Source organism: Podarcis cretensis, assembly GCF_951804945.1.
Source record: "Podarcis cretensis genome assembly, chromosome: 6".
In the NCBI taxonomy this organism is placed as follows: domain Eukaryota; kingdom Metazoa; phylum Chordata; class Lepidosauria; order Squamata; family Lacertidae; genus Podarcis; species Podarcis cretensis.
The window spans coordinates 51627462-51647475 of record NC_137175.1 but is presented as its reverse complement, the minus strand read 5'-3'; the positions used below and the strand labels follow the sequence as shown (position 1 = coordinate 51647475).

General features: G+C 44.1%; 1 protein-coding gene and 1 long non-coding RNA gene across 13 annotated transcripts in view; one reads left to right on the top strand and one right to left on the bottom strand.

Moving 5' to 3' along the window:
• The window catches only part of PTPRF (protein tyrosine phosphatase receptor type F), a 478221-nt gene that overhangs the window by 50509 nt on the left and 407698 nt on the right, over nucleotides 1-20014 (bottom strand). For 8 of the 12 annotated variants that reach the window (XM_079980220.1, XM_079980216.1, XM_079980222.1 and 5 more), the window contains 6 exons: nucleotides 17764-18033; nucleotides 15892-16473; nucleotides 15370-15503; nucleotides 14534-14678; nucleotides 10029-10334; nucleotides 7699-7892 (listed from right to left, as the gene is read on the bottom strand). In XM_079980220.1, the coding sequence (XP_079836346.1) occupies nucleotides 7699-7892; nucleotides 10029-10334; nucleotides 14534-14678; nucleotides 15370-15503; nucleotides 15892-16473; nucleotides 17764-18033 (1631 nt within the window). The remainder of the gene's footprint in view (nucleotides 1-7698; nucleotides 7893-10028; nucleotides 10335-14533; nucleotides 14679-15369; nucleotides 15504-15891; nucleotides 16474-17763; nucleotides 18034-20014) is intronic. The other 4 variants (XM_079980226.1, XM_079980227.1, XM_079980217.1 and 1 more) reach the window with 1 other exon arrangement.
• Nucleotides 2-4277, top strand: LOC307218359. Its single transcript, XR_013839944.1, has 3 exons — nucleotides 2-1130; nucleotides 1604-1650; nucleotides 2236-4277. It is a non-coding gene; the product is annotated as an uncharacterized lncRNA (long non-coding RNA).

Below are 20014 nucleotides of genomic sequence, written 5' to 3'. Positions count from 1 at the left end.
GGGGACAGGAAGGAGGAAAGAGTAAGGGAACTGTGATGACAAACTATGGATTATTAACACATGCAAGCGCACACACAAGATTTGGCACTATCTGGACCCCCAAGTGTATCTACTGCTTTCTTCCACAAACACCTCTCTCACACAAAGAATTGTAGCTCTCTTTCTCCCCCCCCCCCGAGAACTACAGAAACAACCCCCCTCTTCAAACTGCAGACTATCTAAGGCTGCAATCCTATACACACTAACCTGGGAGTTTGATATGTTACATTATGTAGGTACATATGCTAGCTCTGGACACCAGCTTTAGAAACAACATATTGCTACTGTTAGCAATAAAGGAATTAACAGTAACAAGGAGAAACACATGTGAAAATAGTATGTTCCTCCTGTAGTGAATGATCCTAGTGGAAATAGGACATAGAAATGTCTTCATGAAATGCTGTGGCTGGGCTCCAGAGCCTCTGATGAGACAGCACAAGCCAAGAGACTCAAACCAAATCAGGAAAAATGACCTACCAAAGCTTCAGGGCAATACTTGCCCTCCCCCCTTCCACCAGCTGAACCCTTTCAACCATAATTCTCAGACTCCTGTAACCCTCCCTGTTAAGATAAGCAATAGCTGCGTACTGAGATAAGCTTCCTCAAAAACCAGCCAGAGAAGCAGCATGATCATCAGTGTAATCAATTTCTAAGTTTCTTGCACCAAGCAGAGTTACGGTACTTAAATTCTTGCAAAGAGTGCATTTACCTAAAGTGCATCTTACAAAGCAAGCAGATTTATGGTGCACGTCTCATTTACTCATGTCTTTGCCTTCCAAAGCAACATGCTTGGGTTCTGAAGGAAGGCTCACAAGGATTCACATCCACCCCACCCCAGGCAGGCAAGTGATCTCATACTACTGAACTGTCTGGACAGAGGAGCTCTTTGCTGCAACTTGCTCTGTAGCAAATGAGTTTGGCAGCGACACATATGTTTTCACTGGCAGCAAAACCCAGAAGCAAGCTCTTCAAAACAAGTGAGATCCACGGCTACTAAGGCACCAGCCAGCAGCAAAAGCTGTTGTAGAAAGAAATACCTGAAACTGCTGCAAAGACATGATGTCCCATAGAAGTAATCAAGAGAGCCACAGGTCTGTACATGTCCACAGCCCTGCTTTTGGAAAATCCCCCTCCCCTCAATTCTGCTTCCTCCAGTTCACAAAATGTACTGCCACTATCTCAATCACTGCCCACTTCCATTCCCAACAATGGCATTTTTAAAATGTGTGTCATTGTGTTTTATTGAACTTCAGTTTTTCTTGCTATGTATTAAGATTGTAATAATGTTGTCACACTGCAGTTGGTGTGACCAACTGCAGAGTGATGACGGAACAGCAGGCAGGCAGCCCAGACAGGCAGGTGAGTGACACAGGTGGCAGGTGGTCCAGGCAAGTGGTGTGGGTTGTGGACAGGCAAGTCACAGAGAAACAGCCAGGGCAGGGCTTGCCTGGTCTGCCTTCCCCTCTTGCCTGCCTGCTGTTCTGCTGGGAGGCTGTTCCTGTGGGAAGGAGAGAAAAAGCCTGCATTTTAAAATGCAATTTCTTTTTCTCTCTCTGAGTGACAGTGGTGGGACAATTAAAAGGAAACTTGCAGCAGGGCAGGAGTGCTAAGGTGAGAAAAGACTTTCTCCTCTTCATTTACTTCATTTCACCCTACCAGTGGTGAAGTGTAAAGGGGAGAGGCTTTGGGTGAGGTCTGCGGTGTTGAGGTGTAAAGTGGAAGAGGGCTGGGGATTTGGAGGGGTGACATGTAGACAAGGCTGGCAAGCCGTGAGAGCAGGGGCGCAGGCCCAAGTAAAGTAATACAATCAAACCATGTTTTATAAATGCTTAGGCAACACCTATGCAAAGGGGGATTCAGAGGATGGAGAATTAATAAAAGAAAGGAGGAGATAGGGAAGAACACACACTGAATATCAAACAGAAAAATCAGTGGTATGTTTCAATTCCAGCCCACACTGGAGCTAGGCACTTTGTCTACAGGAGAAGAGTTTGGGAACCCACAACAGAAATTCAAACTGGTCTTCCTGGGGGAGCAAGGTGTTGGGAAGACATCCTTGATCACAATGTTCATGCATGACAGTTTTGGCAGCACGTAACAGTGCAAAGGAGAAGCCATTCTCCTAGGATGAATGAGACACAAAATGGCACAATTATTCAAGACAATGATATGATCGTCTATCCTGTCTGTTCACAGGAACATGAAAATATGCACAGCTGATCACTGCTCAAGAATGTTGCAACTTATGAGGTTACAGTGTGCTACATCAAAGGCTGGTTTCTTGCTCAGCCATCTGCAGGTGAGATTGCAAAGGTGCCTTAACTTGCTCTGTGTATATCAGAATGTGAGCTCCTCTATCTGTATTAAATTTGCTTTCTCTCAAGCTAATTAATAATTACATTTCTCAGCTGCCTGCTCAGAACTATTCTATCAATATGAATGTTTGTTTTCACCCCACTCTGGGATCCATTGTGATGAAGAGTGGGTTAGAAATATTATAAACAAAAGCAGTAGACTATATCCAAGCCTGTGTGCATTTGATTGATTTCCCTCATGCTTTGAAGTTGTACAGAATTTGGTACTAGAAAGAGATTTCTGCCTTCCGAGCGTTTTAAGCTTTTATTTAAAAAGGAAAAACACACACACAATATTTTGTTTCTAAGGGCTGCCAGCCCATTACATTCTTCATTCAAAGCCCTGCTCCATATCCTGCTGTTTGGGGACATCCAACTGACTGGGACATGGGACAGGGGCTTCTTGGTTGTGGTGCCCAAGCTGTACAATTCCTTCCCCAAGAAGCCTGAATGGAGTTTTCGAGAGTTACATTTTTTTTTTTGCTTCACCAAGCTTTTAGCTTATTTGAGGGTTTTTATCCTTGCTGTTCTATATTCTGTTTTATTATTCATCAGTGCTTGTATTTTTTATTATGTCCGGGGGCCCTTTGTGAAGCTTAAAAATGGGGTATAAATTGTTTAAATAAAGGAAGAAATATCTGTTTCTTTTAGAGCCTTTATGGACTGCTGTTGTTTAATTCCTATGTTTTATTCCTGCTATTTTTAATATTTTATGTATTTCTTTTAGATTGTATTTTATTTTACTACTTATTTTTGTAAGCTACATCTAATGTTTCCTGAAAAGTGAGGTGATAATGATAACAATGATTATTATACCAGAATGATGATAGATTTTGCATATATAAAATGTATTGAAAATATGACATCCAAGCCAATATCAATAAGCAGACCGTGAAAGCAGACTGTGCAAATGAGCAAAATGCTCCAAACTGCAGGAGAACTCCACAATTTCCCTGAAGGGCAAAGCAGAAATATGTGAAGCAGACCAGCATCCTGGTGGCACCCATTCAATCTTAACAGTTTATTTAAATGTAGTGTTTACCCTGACATCTTCACCAGACTCTAATCTCCTCACAGATCAGAAGAACCTCCACAGAAGGAGCATCTCTCTGAAATCTGCTCCAGCCAAATGTCTGAATTTATGAAACAGTCACCTGCAGATAAAAACATTTCTCTGCTAAACCAGCCCAATTGCTTCTTAAGTATTTAGCGTTGCTGAGTAAGATAAATGGGTTTTAGGAAGGCAGTGGCCTTAATAAAAAAGATTCAGCTGCTGCCACTGCTTGGGAGCACCAGAACCAATACAAGCAGAGCTAACACTGGCAGCTGGTATTTATGCTGGCTGCAATGCCCTTACAGCATTTCATTTTAGTCTTCATCATGACTCTCTATAGCCACTCTCTCTCTGACCATGTCTGCAGTTCTGGGGGAGAGAGCTGTGATATGGATTACTTGGACTAGCCCTACCCTGACATTTATTTCCCCTGTGTGTGAACTGTCATTGTAGTGAAGATTTGCCCTAGAAGCACATACACACGCCTGCTGAATGCACAATAATTCTTCACTTCAGGTGTCGGCTTTTTTGTTTTGTTTTTACCAATGGATATCATGTGGATTTTGCTAATAAAGCCAACTTAAGTGGTTACAGAATCCTTGTCTCAGAGGAGAGGTTGCTATTCTTCTTGTTCTTTGGTGTGGAGATGGCTAGTTCTAAAGACATATTTATGTGCCTGTGCTATCTCAAGCTGCTGTCAGAGACTGCTGAGCTAGATGGACCACTGGATTTGACTCATCCACAGCATGCATTTAAAGCACATGGCTTCCCCAAAGAACCCTGGGAATTGTAGTTTATCCCTCCTAGAGCAAAAATTCAAACTACAGTTCCCAAAAAAGAATTCTTTTTTTTTTTTTTTTTGGTGGGGGGAAATAGAGACACCATGTGCTTTCAACATACAGTGTGGATGTGATATATGTATAAGACAGCTGCCTATGCTCTTATTCTATTCTGAAGGCTTGCAACTTTTTAACATGGCCCATCTAGACCAGCATCCTGTTCTTATAGTGGCCAACCAGGTGTCTGTTGGGAGCCTCCAAGCAGGACCTGAGTGCAAGAGCACTCTGCCCTCCTGTGATTCCCAGCAACTGGTATTCAGAGGCATCCTGCCTCTGACAGTGGAGGTAGAGCACAGTCCTCATGGCTAGTAGCCACTGACAGCATTGTCCTCCATGAATTTGTCTAAACCTCTTTTAAGGCCACACAAGTTGGTGGCTGCCACTGCTGTCTGTGGGAGCAAGTTCCATAGTTCAACTATGTGCTGCATGAAGAAGTACTTTCTTTTCTGTCCTGAATCTTCAAATGTTCAGCTTCAAGGGATGTCCACAAGTTCTAGCATTATGAGAGAGGAGGAAAATGTTTCTCTGTCCACTTTCTCAATGCCATGCATAAGTGTATTGACTTCCATCGTTTCGCCTCTTACTCGCCCTTTCTCTAAGTCCCAAATGCTGCAACTGCTCTTCACAGGGGAGTTGCCCTTTTCTGAGCCTTTTCCAACTCTACAATATCCCGTTTGCGTATTCCTGTGAATACTAAATATAGAGCTAGATAAACTAAAGACATAAAAGGTAAAGGGGCCCCTGACCATTAGGTCCAGTCGTGGCCGACTCTGGGGTTGCGGCACTCATCTCGCTTTACTGGCCGATGGAGCCGGCATACAGCTTCCGGGTCATGTGGCCAGCCAGAGCTGGTTACCTCCCCGCCAGAGTGGTACCTATTTATCTACTTGCACTTTGATGTGCTTTCGAACTGCTAGGTTGGCAGGAGCTGGGACTGAGCAACGGGAGCTCACCCAGTCACAGGGATTCAAACCGCCGACCTTCTGATCGGCAAGTCCTAGGCTCTGTGGTTTAACCCACAGCGCCAACACCCAAATGAATTTTGTACCAAATTATTGTGCTTTGATAACCTAGATTATTCTTTTGGATTAAATTAATTGTGAGATGCTAAACACAATAGGGAGGAGGGTGTAACCTGACTTCAAAACAGTAACTCTAAGTACTGGAAGACAAATCCACCCTTTTCTAACTGATGGGTAAATTTCAGATGTTTCCTACACATTCATATTTCTCCTTACCTACATATACGAGGGCTAGGAAATCGTGTTCATTTTTGTTCTCTGAACTGATTATTGCTTCCTGAAACCTCCCATATGTAATTTTAATACATAATCTTAAGTATGTATAGGATTGTAAGAAATGGCAGACATCAGCTTCATTTTCCTATAGTCATCTGAATAAACTGACCAAGTTTATTTGTTCCATCTATATAGTCTTTGTCTCTATGCCTCTATGTGTGAACATTTCCATAAGGAGGGAAGCCTGTGGCTGCAAATCAGACAGTCTGAGAAGAGACTCTACCGTTAGATGCCTTATTTGATACCACACAGTATCAAAGTACAAGGTGTGAAAACAGCCCAGATCCAATCCAAGGATCAACTGAGCCAGGATTGTCCTAAGGCATGAGCTCTACAAAATACTGTGAAGCACCTCAGCCGGAAACTGGATGATCACATAAGAAATAAATGAAGCATAGCATCAGGAAGTAAATCAGAATGAAGCAATGCCAGGGCTAGAGGCAAGCAGGGAAGCAGGAATGGTCAAATCCAACTTGGTCTGCATCTGAGCAATGAGTTACTCAGACTGTGTAGCTAAGCTAAGAGACAGCAGGTTTATATGGCCAGGTGGAACCCTGTTTGGCTTTTGTGTTAGGTAATTCCAGGAAGCAGGAAAGTGTGTACATGGTAAGGCAGTCCTCCTGGTCCCAACTAATATGACGAACAGATGGGCACTTGAAGGGGGAAGGGGAGGAATGGGAAAGGGCATTCTTTACCCAAAGCAGCCTGGCAAGCAAACCTCCTAGGTGGTCTGAAGATTCCCTGCCTCTGTCTCCAAGGTCCAAGTGGAAGACAGTGGTAGAGTGGGATGAGGTGGCAGTCTAACCTGCCAGGCTCAGAAATATTACATAATTGGTTCTTAACTCTTTTGGGACTCGCTCCCAGTCACATGGCTGAGGAATATCAGAGTCAATAAAATGTGCATGATAAAAGCAGTTAGCACTGTAGCCATAGGTAGTGAACAAAAGAGGAACGGGGGGGGGGGGGGCATAAGGAAATGTTTCCTTATCATAAGGTCTCAGTTCCCACCTTCAGCAAGGTAAACTGAACCTATGAAACCCCTTTCTATATAAATTTACCCTGGAAGGGAAGTAGGATAGGAAGAATCTAGGAACTCAGCAAGATATGGCGGCAGACTATCTTGCATTTTTACCTTTCAAAGGACAGATGGGAAGGGACATTAGCTAGCCTCTGATCTCTGCCATATGGGGAAACACTAATGCAGAGACATGCCCATGAAGGACTGGAGACCATGGAACATGCACTTGCAAACTTAGTGTTCTAAAAGAACAGTGGTGAAATCTGTTCTTAATGCCCAGGAAGGTTCATTTTCTCTCTAACAGAGGAACCCCTTCCCCCAGTTCAAAAAGCAAATGCAATCAAGTTATTTCATTTAGAGGAGATTAACAGCATAGTTTACTTGGGACCAAATCTTTAACCCCAAAGACCAAAAGAACACGGCAGCAAGTTGATGATTAATTTCATCAGCCTAAAGGACAACTTTGAGGAAATTGGAAGAGGCGCTGGGCTGCTTCACAAATACAAAAATTCGACAAAGTCTGTAGGAATCATGATGGTCTAAGCTGAGCAGTGAAGTCTTGAGCTAGCAGGTCTTTGTCTCACTTTATTCCCCCCCCCCACTCCTTGTTGGGGTGGTTTTGGGTTGTATATGGGGTGGGTAGTGGTTGTATGTGTGTTGGAGGGTTGGCTGTGCTTTACTCCCTGCTGAGAAAGATGCAAATGAATCAAGTGTTGTATTAATGAGATATATTAATTAGTCAACATAGCTCTCCAGTAATCCTATTGGGTGCCATTCAAACAGTCTAGCTAACATATGATCACACCTAGACTGCAACTGTAGAAGTCCCTTGTCCTGCTCCCTGATACTCCCAGTTCATTCCATCTCAACCCTTTTCACATCGTTCTCTCCCAAAATTTGTTTTAGGCTCTCAACTATAGTAAGGAAGCCTGTAACAAAGAAAATGCATGTTCTTTGCCATAATATAGCTCTTTCTCTCTAACCATATAAAGTGAAAAAGCCCATGACAAAGCAAATATAGACCCTTCTCCAAAATATTTTATTTATCTGTCTGTCCATGCATGCATCCATCCATCCCACTCATACCAGGATATACCTGGGACTCTGCTACCATGACGTCTTTCATGATAGGCAACCCAACTGGCTCATTATTCTCCAGCTTCACACAGATGACTTGGTAGCCTCGGATCTGGCCATGCTGCTTGTTAGAGATAGGTGACTTCCAGGTAACACGAATGGTTGTGGAGTTCACTGATTCTACCTCCACTTTCCGAGGTGGAGCACTGGGCACTGGAAGGCACATGAGAAAATTTCATCAGAGACAACAGCATTGCTTCTGGGGTGGAGGAGACACACATCACCCCAGATTACAAAGCAGAATTCACAGTAGAGTGAATGGCAAATATCCATGATTGTACTGTGGGACTAAGCTGTCCTGCTATTCAAGGCGTGGCATAAGGAGATGCAAAGCTCTGTCTAGATTACTAGTACCCACACAACCCAATACATACATATCAATGAGTGGACATATTACAGGCACAATGGGAATATAGTTAATGATTTACCATGAATATGCCAGGAGCGTTCACTTCATACCTCCTTATTAGTGAATGGAAAAACAAACCACAACCCCTAGCTATGGGAGTTGCTCCAGAAGAATACCACAGTCAAAGGTATCAAAAGCCACCAAAAGATCAAGGAGAACAAGCAGGGTTACACTCCCCTCATCTGTTTCCCAACAAATGTCATCAACCAGGGGGACTAAGGTGCTTTTTGGTGTAAAGTCTGGGCCTGAAACTGGACTGAAATTAATGATTTACTGTGTCCAAATGCTGCCACTGATGAAAATTTATTAAATTTATTAAAATTGCTCTAAGGTCAGCTGCTCTATAGCCTAAAGTGGGAGGCTGGTAATGAGGGAGGAAGGCAGTCCTAGGAGACTCATATTCTTGGCTGGCCATTCAGCTTACAGAATGATTTCCGAGAACAGTGTTCCTTCCAGAGAGTATCCTTGCTGTATTGCTACTCAGAATTTGCTTGAAAAAAATAAGACCAGAATTCTGTTATTGCAGGGCAAATCCATAGCCCCTGTAAACACACTGTGTCCCATTTGCTAGTGCAGAACAAGGTTAATTGGGGGCAGAGAACTGGATGGAACCTGTAAGGACTGTTCTATGCAGACACTCGGCAGGCAGGCAAGGCAGCCGCTCACCCTCTGGCAACTGGTTGTTTCCACAGATCTCACTCTTAATTGCAGATAATTACTTGAAGAGGAGCACAGAGGGGAAAGATACATATATTAGCAGGGGGAGGAGGCAAGCCTAATCGGTGAATGAGAAAGGGGATCATGGACCTCATTCCATCTTTCTCCATAAACTGCAAAATGGGGTGTCTTTCCCTGATGGTTATTCCTCATCCGAAAAATGAGTGGAAAGCAAACGACATTGCAGTGTAGTAACTGGACAACACTCCCCTTCTTCTCCAACAGTTAGACATGGCTGGGAAAGTGCTTGTGACGGTTCTGTCAAGACACAGCAATCACGAGACTTACCTATACCTGCCGATAAAGGGCAGAGTCTTAAGCTAACAGCAACTGCCAAGGGACTGAATTGTTGGTTCAATGGAGGTCACCCCAATTATGAGGAGGGTATATTAGCTACCAGTAATATTTCAAGATTCAAAAAGCACTCTCACCCCCTTTTTGTGCTACCACCTATGAAAAATGAGTGCATCAGAAGGTTTTAAAACCACTCCTGACAGAGAGCTTAGCTGGAAGAGCCAACTGTACGGACCTCAAACTTATGCAGAGAGCTTGCTGCGACATTTCTAGGGTAGCAGTGTCCCTCCGGCTAAGGCTTTGCTAAATGAGAACTGAAGCAAACAATTCAGGCAGCAGGACATACAGATGTGCAAGCAAGCTTCAGAAGTAGGCAATGAACATTGCTATGCAAGGCTTTACAGGGTTGCAGTGGTGCAAGCAACAGCACAGCATGGGTGGTACAACAGAAGTATGCCTGCTCTCAGTTTACTGAGTGGCTCCCTTTTTCTATTTGCCTCTCTGTGCCCTTTTTGGTCTCTGAGGCAAGGATGCAGCCTGGGAAGTGCCTTCTGACCGTGCAAGGACTGGCACTTTCTACAGAAGAGATTTAAGCTGGCATGACATATCTGACAGACTAGCCATAACAATGCAATTTTTGCTTCAGAATGTCCTTGATAGAGAGCTGCTTTGCCCATGTGATAGAGAAGAGGAACAGATTCATGTAGGAAGCAGGCATTTTGATTATATTTCATACATATTAACCCCATCATTATTGACTACATTTAGACCCCCCTTTCTGTAGAGCCGAGAACAGCACTACAAATGCTATTCCTTTGGCAGGACCCAAAAGAGCCCTTGTTACCTTCAGACATGGGTCAGGAACCTACCGTCTTCATCAGTGCGAACCCAGACTGGGATGCTCTCTGGCCCAGGACCCACGTCTGTGTGAGCCCTCACCCACACTTTGTACTCTGTCCATTTCTCCAGGCTGTTGATCTCCCAGCTTGAATGCTCGTGTCCAATGCCCTCAACCACACGCTTGCTGTTGTCCTCTCCTTCCACCGCTTGGTATGCGATAGAATACTGTGTGATGACTCCATTGCGGCTCTGAGCCGGTGGTGGTACCCAACTTACCCGGATAGAGGTGGAGCTGGTGCTTACACACACGACCTCTTGGGGTGGGGCAGAAGGGGCTAGGGATAAATAAAATGAAGCAAGTGGGGAGATGAGGGGAAATGATTGGGCAAAATACATAATTTACAGGGAGCTCTTACCCAGCCAACACAGCCTCAATAAACATAGAACAAAACCCACTAGGCCCGATTCAATTGAATAGTCGTTTGGCTATTCCCTCTCATTCACCTGTGCACCCCACCAACTACTCTGGGGGATTGGGTGAACCCCCAGAACTGGGTGCAGTGGGGGGGGGGAGTAGAAGTGATGATATTCCATCTGGCAAGCAGATATGCTATTCCCCCTGGCCTTTAATTTGAATTGAGCCTGATCTATTATTTTCCTTCTGTTCCCTCCCCATCCCCTTTTATGAAGAGACCCGCTCTGAGACCCCACAGCTAATTCTCCCCTAGCCTCCTCTGTATAGGTTGCCTAAAAAGAAGAGAGAACTAGAAAGTACAAGACTTAGACAGATGTGAGATCAATAGGATAAGTAACAGATGAGAATAGGAGAGCAGGAATCAAGAAGGAAGGATCTGAAGTATGAAAATTATTGAAACCAAGAAGAAAAGGAAGAACAGTGTTGTTTTGTTCCTTGAATAACCTGATGATGCTCAAGCTGAGGAAGGCTATTGGATTATACATCTTCTGAGGACAATCTGACTGTACACTAACTGGCAAGCAATCAATCCTGGAGAATTGGATTCTTTGCATCTGACATATTGCTCCAAACTTGGGAGCAGGGCACAGAACTGGAGGCTCCTAAGGCTATGAGGAAGGTTCCTAAAGAGGTAAAAAAAGTACTACAAACAACACTGCTGAGGTGGACCTGAAAGGTAGAGAGTAAAGAAAGAAAGGCAATGCAGGAAAGTAGACAAAGTGAATATAGGTATAACCCAAGAAGGATACATGGGGTATGAGAAGCAGACAAGAAGAGAGCCTAAATTAACTGGAAACAATCCTTTTACTAATGAATTTGGAGATTTTGGAGAACAGGCCTCACTTGACAAAGCTCTCAGCAACTAGAAGCAGAAGAACTATCAGCATGCATAATAAATGGATCAACACATGAGACACAGTGATTTCTCACATCTACTGATGGCTGGGTAAGAGTCACACCTGAATAGTGCCAATAATAAGCTGCAGCTTAACATCAGAGGACAAAATAAAACACAGCAACACAAGCAAAATACATGGGAAAAGTACATGAGAAAGAAATGCACACCAACATGCACGTGCGCACACACACACACACACACACACACACACACCACACATTTTGAACCATGACACACACAAATATTCTCAGAGGCAAAATGAACCCATTCACTATTCTCACTATTCTCCCTGGAAATGTAAGTGCCTCTAAATCTTGCTTATGAGAAAGGCTACTTGTGTGATGAGCACTGGGTAACCTAATTTCAATGTTTCTATGTTTAGTACCAGATGACTGATCTTCTCAACATGATATTATCCTCAAGAAAATGCTAGGAGTGGCAGCATTTTCCCCAGAGATAATGTATCAAAGGACATAGATCCTATGTGTGATTAGAGGAGCATCTTATTTGGGCTGTTCAACAATTAAGGTCAGGATTCCCCATATCTGCCTTTGCAAACTATTCTTCTAAAACAGAAAAAAATGGCTTCAAGTTTTCATTTGAGCCAGGGTGCAGCCTTGGATCCCAAGTTCTCAAAAATCATGCCCTGCCTGAGTTGCTTAATCCTTCCCTTGTTAGCTGCCTTTCCCTCAAACTCCACTCCACCGTTTTCATCTTGTCTGTTTCACTGAATGTGTTTACCTTGCAAGCACAAACCTTGAACTCCATTGGGGTTGGGTGGGGAAAACAACTTGAAAGGTAAAGCACTGTTGTCCAATGTGGTCTCCTCTGTATGTTGTGGACTACAACTCCAATAATCCCTGACCATTGGTCATGCTGGCTGGGGTTGATGTGAGTTTGGGCCCAAAGCATCTGGAAGGCATGGTGTTGGCTACTCCTACTCTATCCATTTCCGACTGCTAAGCTGTCCTTCCATAAGGAAGGGACTAATGGCTAACATGACACATGGGTGAATATGACTAGTGTAATATGTAGTTTAGCCTGAAGTATATGCAGTTATATTCCTTCATAAAAGCTAAAGAACAGACACCTGGAACTAGGAGATATAGCCAGGGATGGAGCCAGAGCACCTATCTTTTTATAGTATGAAACATTGCGGAAGAGGATCAGTATCATAGGAGTTCTGTGTCAGAGAGATCTCCCTTGCTTCTGTCCCCAGAGACCATTTAGTATGCTACTGGGAAAACTTTAGAAATATAGCTTGGTAGTTTGCTAAATCAGCATATGGCCCTATGTTAAACTCAGATGCTTCACCACCTCCACATGCAATCTGTGATGGCAAAAAAGCAAGACTAGATGAGGAAAATGTTCAACAGAAATTGGTCTTGAGGCATGCAATCCCCTTAACTTTTCTATCAATTAGCAGAAACTTGGATTCTACAGGTTTCTCACAACACATCAGGTCTGCAAAAAAAGCAGTTTTCAGACATTGTTCAAGGAAAGGTAAGCTTTAGAATTCCTACCAATAGGTTTGTTAGAACAGGTTTCCCAGTGATCATAGCCACTTAATTCATGCTCCAAATGTTACATTTCACAGGGAAACGTGCTTTGGAACTACATGCCTTCACCCCTCACCTGGGAGGTGTGAAGAGAGGTTTCTTCCTTTACCTGTGGACTAGAATCCATTAATGGCTAAAATTGCACAACATCAGGATTAGCCTTCCTTTAATTGCTGGACTTTAAATTCTTTGCACAGACTCCTAACATGGGCCAGCTACACAGAGCTATGCATGAGTCACAGGTTGGAGATATCTGCATTACTATTTGCTTCTGATATTTGTCTGTTATGCCTTGTTAGTATGATGGCTGGGCAAGTGCCCAATCATGGCCTATCAATACACATGCTCCATCAGTAGCTGCTAACAGAACAATTAATAGTATCCACATTCAGTTTGTGTCCCCCAATGTAAAATATTTATGATGCCTCCCTCTGAATATTGTTTCATATATTTTTGTCCAATCGTCCTGGCACCAAGATCCCATTAGCTAAAGAGCAAGTTAAACAGGACTGTTGGAATTCTTATGATTGATGTGCTAATGAAAGGAGGAAAGGTCATTCCAATCATAAGTGGAGCAGTTCTTCCCCACCCTGATTCATCCCAGGCACTCTCTGGCTCCACACAGAGAGGGCGGCTGCTGCCTCCTCTATTGCTTGCCCCACACAGCCACTAAATCCTTGACAGATGGCACAAATGAAAATGTCTCACTTTCCCCCTTTAATGCTTTTTGCATAAAAGCAAGCCCCAAAATCGTTAGTGAAAACAAGCTTATCTCAGAGCTCTTTGATAGCTTTAATCTGCTTATGTGCAGCACTTTGAGCTGCCAATAAAGGTGCATTGGTCTCCTACTCCACCAGCACATGGGCTCAGAAGAGAATGAAAGTGATCCAGCTTGGGTCACCTCTTTATCTGGCCTTCTGACTTACTTCACTGTTTGCCTCAAGCCTTCAAAGCCTTGGAGCAAAACCCACGCAGCAGTCTTCTTCCTCCTTCCACTCCATAAAAGTCAAGCATCCACATGCACCACACACCTCACTCAGCACATATCCCCTTAAGAAGCTATTAATCATTCAATCTACTTGCAAAGATCCCACCACCCCCTCAAGTTAATTCTTCCAGGCTTGCAAATGCCTGCGGTGTAGCAGTAATGCAATGTGTGCATCGCTCCTCTTGTACAGAGATGATTGTCTGGAAGGGGCAGGGAAAAGGCGAGCAATGGTGTCTCTAACTGGGGTATGAGGTACATGCACAGCAGGAAGGTGCATGCACGAGGTGCAGATATCAAACACCCACTACAACTGAATTGCATGGGGAAGAGGATGTGCCAGTAAACTCACAGAGATACAGGGAATAAATCTCATCAGCTTCTCCCACCTATTCCCTTTGCCCAGCATATCTGTGAGTCCACCTGTTGAAAGGGGAAAGCATGGACTGAAGGACAATGGGACAAGACTTACCCTGGGCAAATGGCCCCTGCATCAGAGCCACAGCTGGCCTGTCCTCTCCACATTTCTCTTGCTACTGGTTCCAACCTCTCCATTAACTCTCATACAAAATAAGATTTTGTCCCTCACTCACTCTCAACCAAACAGAGACACTTACTGGACTGTGCTGTTCGAGCTTCCAAAACTGGGGTATAGACCCCTAGGCCCAGCTCAGAGCGGGCTGCCAGCTGGAACTTGTAGAGTGTGTCCGGCTTGAGCCCTTCAAGTGCATATGATGAGGTCTGGTCAAAGTCCACCTTATGCTAGAAAAGGCAAGAGACAAGTTTTTCTTTTACTCAGATTGGGGGGGAGGGAGGGAATAACATAGCTATTGACACCTGAGTATTGGACTCTTGGCTGTGGATGCCTACCTGTACTGCATACTAGGAATCATGCAATAGAGCAATCTATGCTCATCCTATGTAACCCTGAAAGCCATTATTTAAAGGAGATTATTTCACTTCCCCACAGATGTTGTGCATTCTCATTACAGCCATGAGAAAAAAATCACTTTCATTTCCCAGACACTGCAAACTTTTGGCTAATGAAGTATGTGTTGACATAAGTGCGAGTAAGTTAGCATATATAGAAGACAAGCTGTGATAGGTCTTCACTTCAGAGCTACCACCTAATGGTTCAAGGCCAGATAACTTCTGGGACCTGATCCAACTATTATGTGGCAATATGATTGCCAACAAAACTTACTGTTGCTCTTGCAGGAGCAGGAGCTCTTGCAGCTATCATAGGGAGGTGAAACTCTGGTATAGGTTCATAATCCAATTGGATTTGGATTGCAGAATTCTCACAGATGCACAAATATCTAGTCATGCAAATGCCATTTCCCACAACAATCATACTGGGCCTAAATCTAACAGATATAAAAATAAGTGCCCCATACCCATAGGCTACTTTGGTATAGGTCTTTAACCACCAATGGGTCATGTTGTCCCTCACCTGGATCCCATCTGTCTCTTCCCAATACACCAACTCATACTTGGTGACACGTTCTTGAGGTGCTGGCTGCCAGGTCAGCATGATCCGTGTGTCAGACTCTGCCTCAGCTTGGAAATCAGCTGGCTGAGATGGAACTAGAAACCAATAAAACAAGAGTCAGTTGTGGGAGGGGACTCCAAAGCAGCTTTAGACAATTTCAAGGTGCAAGCCCAATCATCAATGCACTTCAACAATAGCATTGTCATAAACACAATCTTAACACATTCTCCTAAGCTCCAGGTTCAAACAAAGACAACTATGTTCTTTCTCAAACTAGTGATTAACCAAAGTATCCACAACTATGCTTAAGTCAACTGTTAACTAAGCTGGCAACAGAGTGCTGCTGGAACACCTATTTGAAAAGGACAAATTGCCTACCAAATCCCTAAAGTCTCTGGATCACACCTCAACCTCAGCTCAAAATATTAGCTCTTGGAAACAGTAGGACAGAGAAGGAATAGAGCTCACACAAAACATACATACCACCCTGTTGGGCCTTTATCTGGATGGCATCAGAAGGGGGTCCATCTCCTACTGAGGTGAAAGCCAAGACACGAATACTATAGGTGGCCCCATTTATCAAACTTCCTACAGTGGTGAGATGATGATCATCAGTGTTGTGTTTCTGCCACTTGCTGAGTGGTAGGTGGGGGTCAATGGTGTAGTACACTCTATAGCCACGGATCATCCCATTGGGCTCTTCAGGTTGTTCCCATTGGACCAGCATGGTGCTGGAACTCAGCATCCGTGCCTTCACTTTGAGGGGTGGGCTTGATGGAGCTTGCTCTCCTGTCCGTGCATCCACCAACTCACTAGGGGGACTCCTGCCAATGTTGTTTACAGCAATAATGCGGAACTCATATTCTGAGAAGGGGCTTAGGCCACCAATGCTATAGCGGGTGGTTGCCACACCATCTACTTCTCGGAAAGTGCCCTCTAATGACTTGGACTTATATTGGATGACATAGTAGGAGATAGGGTCAGCATTTCCTGAGTCCCAGGTGAGAGTCACACTGGTAGCTGTCGTCTCCGTTACTAATGGCTCCATTGGAGGTTTTGGAAGAGCTGAAAGCAAAAAGCACAATGTCAGTAATTTGATTAGTGCAAATGCTGTAATGTGCAGAGCTATAAAGGAGGCTTAGATGCTTGCTAACATTTTCCTTTAAAGGCAGAAATCATTTCATAGTCAAGAACGTACATTTTTATATTACACATTACCATATATTGCTTGAAGTGCTTCTTAATGGAAGAGTAAACACAGCAATCATGTTATTAGATGTGCTCAAAGCACTTGCTGGCAGCTGGCTAAATAAAGGTAATTTAAACAAGGAACCAAGTCAGGTTTTCTAAAGCAGAAAGGGTTATTCAGCTGAGGTACACTTTAGGAAGCCAGGTTCATGGCCTTTTTGGAAAGTATACCAGGGGCAAAAGTAGTTCCATGTCTACTGTTGCTGCAAGAGCAAGAATATGTGGACTGCAGAGACTTGTGGCAAGCATATTTTTGTGGTGGGATGTTAAGGAAGCCAATCCTGTTATGAAAGTTCTGAGCATTAACAAGAAAGCAGAACTACTCTAGCACAACTGATCACATCAGCCATTTATCCAAAAAAGATAAATTTGTGGTCAGTACTGTGTTCTACTATCTTGGGATCCTTCTATGTACTGGCTAGGCACAAGGAAAACATTTATGATCATGAAGAAAAGATTGAGAGACTCCCTGACTCCCATAATTATCACCCTCTGGAGCTGTATTAATGTAAATACTGAAATCACATTAGGTTATAGGATGTTTAGTAAGGTAACAGAACTGAAAGACAGGTGCTCCCACAAAGCTTTTTCAAGTGACCTGACAGAGATGTGCTGTCCTGGATGCTATTTCACACCATCCAGATACATGCACTAACCAAACAAATATTAGCTCTTGGGCAGGGCTCTTGAATTACAGTGGAGAGGCCTTATTATTTCTCCCTGAGACTTGCTCTATAATTCTGATGTTTGGCCATTCCATTTATGCACTGTAAGTAAACCTCTATTTTACAAGAAAACAAATGAGAAAACCCTGGGAGATAAATGTTGGGTAACAAAGACGGGGGTGGGGTTGGCACATGCGATATGTCTTAAAAGTCTACACAAGTACAGCAGACTCCCTGCTACAGATGTTTGCCGTGAACATGTGAGAAGCTGGAAAGACCTGTGCAACAATGGGGACAGGGCTAATGGTGAGGCTCCACAGCATCTTTGTACTCAGGTTCCCCATTCACACCAATAATGACTGAGTAGGGCTTATGTCACAAGTGCACCCCATTCTGCTACCTGGTACCATGCAGAGGTAGATACCATGGAGCAGCTTCTTACCTTTGACAGTGATCTGAGCTGTTGCATGGATTACCCCCAGTGAGGACATGGCTTCGCAGGTGTAGTTGGCCGACTGCGTGATGTTGGTCAACTCTAAAACATTCCTGCCCATTGGCATGTCATCTTCTTTCGTCAGCTCCACGTCTCCGACAATCCACTTCACGTAGGGCATTGGGGACCCCACTGCTACACATGTGAGATTCACGCTCCCTCCAGGCATCACCTCATGGTTACTTGGAGGGATTGAAAATCGAGGTGACACTCGCCGCACTGAAACAAGGAATAGACAACTAGTAGGGTCACAGCCTAGACCATTGATATTCACTTGCTGCATACCCAAGGGGTGGGGGAAGGATCAACATTTCTCCTAAGTAGTAGCAAATCAATCCAGAAAAGAAGAAAAGAAAAAAAGAATTCTGAACAAGAGCTGTTCACTGCTCTGCCAAATTTCATACCCAAGGTTCTCCCTTTGAGCCACTGGTGTTTTCGGCAGGAGCTCAACTATAGGACTGCCACCATTATTGTTCTCTCAAGTAAGTTACATTACGGACACTAAAATGTCTCCTTGTTTCAAATGTACCCACTAATTAGAAAATATGTTCACTCCCTGTCCACAGGGTGTGCAGAACCTCTGCAAGGTGGAATAAGCTACTACTGGTTGGTTTCACAGCAAAGCAACCTGCAGGACAAACCTATCTTGCAGGGGCAGCTACAGGGTTTTATTTTTAAATTACTGCATGCATTACTGCTAGCTAAAACAGTGTTCCTGTGCAAGATTCAGCAGTGAGCCTGGGGCACCTCACAGCCGGATCAGAACACCTTGTTGGGTAGGAGCTTCATCCTAATAGACAGGAGATCAGATCCAAGTGACAGCAGAGGGCCTGGGTGACAGGGTCCTCTCTCCCATTGGGAATGTGCTCCAGGAGAAAGAACACTCCTTATTTCATCACACAGCATCTATTCATATAAAAGTCTCACTTGGGTTATTTTGTAGACAAACCATTAGATCGGCTAAAGTGCCCCAGCTGTTTGCTGTGCACACATCAGTCAGGGAAATGACACTGAGAAATGAGGACCCTTCTTTAAGGCCAGTGTTATGGGCCAATTTAAGGAGGGATAGAGGAACACAACTGAACATAGTAGATCTTTGTCTCCTCTGGGCAAACTCATTTCAAATACATACAATAAAATAAAAAATTAAAAGTGTGGGAGGGAGGGTGCAATGTGTCTCTTCTGGGAAGCCTGCTTTTCTGGAATGGAGATGTCACTACACATTTAATATCACAGCCTCTCCAGTCCACAGAGTCAGGGCTGGCAGAGTAGTGAAGAGCTGCAATGCAGAGGGACAGGGTTAGCTGGAAAGCAGTGGGGTGGACTATTTGTTAGCAAGATGGGAGAGACCTGCTCAGGGGCTAAAGCCCACTGGGACTGCCTCATGCTGGGCCTCCTCCTGCGTCATCTCCAGCACCACAAAATCTCGTTAGAAAAGGGGCAGCTGCTGACAGACAGGCTGACAAGACTCGGCTCAGCCTGACACTTCCCCTAATCAAATTTCGCTTGAGCTCTCTTTGATGATTCATTCCCAAACCAGCAGACTCACAGAAATAGACTGAACACAGAAGCCCCCACATTAGAATGTACAACAGAGTGAGGGTTTGGGGATAAATTAGACAATGCTGTCAACAGTGACAAAGCAGAGCTCATCAGCTCCTCACCAGCTTTTTTAAAGGGGCCCTCCCATAATGATAATGTGCATGTTATCAAATGTCTAAATCTATAATCTAGTGGGTTGTTCCTTTTAATCAATTGTTCAATCTCAGATCAATAATTGTGTGCATGGTCACCAGTGAAAGGCTTGCTCCCTGCCTGACAGGGGAGTGCACCCCCAAACAAGACAGAAATTAAAGCAAATCAGCGCTCTAACAGAGTTATGAGAATACCCTGGTACTGAATGGACATGGCAATGGATCAACATGATGGGGTGGTTGTCCAACGCAGCCTGGTTCTGATCGGCAAGAGGCAGGACTCGTTCTCCCCCCCACAATGAACATGGTATTGAGCCAGTACATGAAGAGGTTTGTTCATTTGTTGTGTTTTATTCCAGGGACCAACCAACTTCCCACCCGCTCACCAACCAAACTGGTCTCAAAGAAAAGCAAGCTTGAGTAGTAACACAACAGGCTCGTGCACGGCAATAATTAATTGACTTGACATGCGCTAGACATGAAAAAGGCCAGGTATGGGAAAGAAG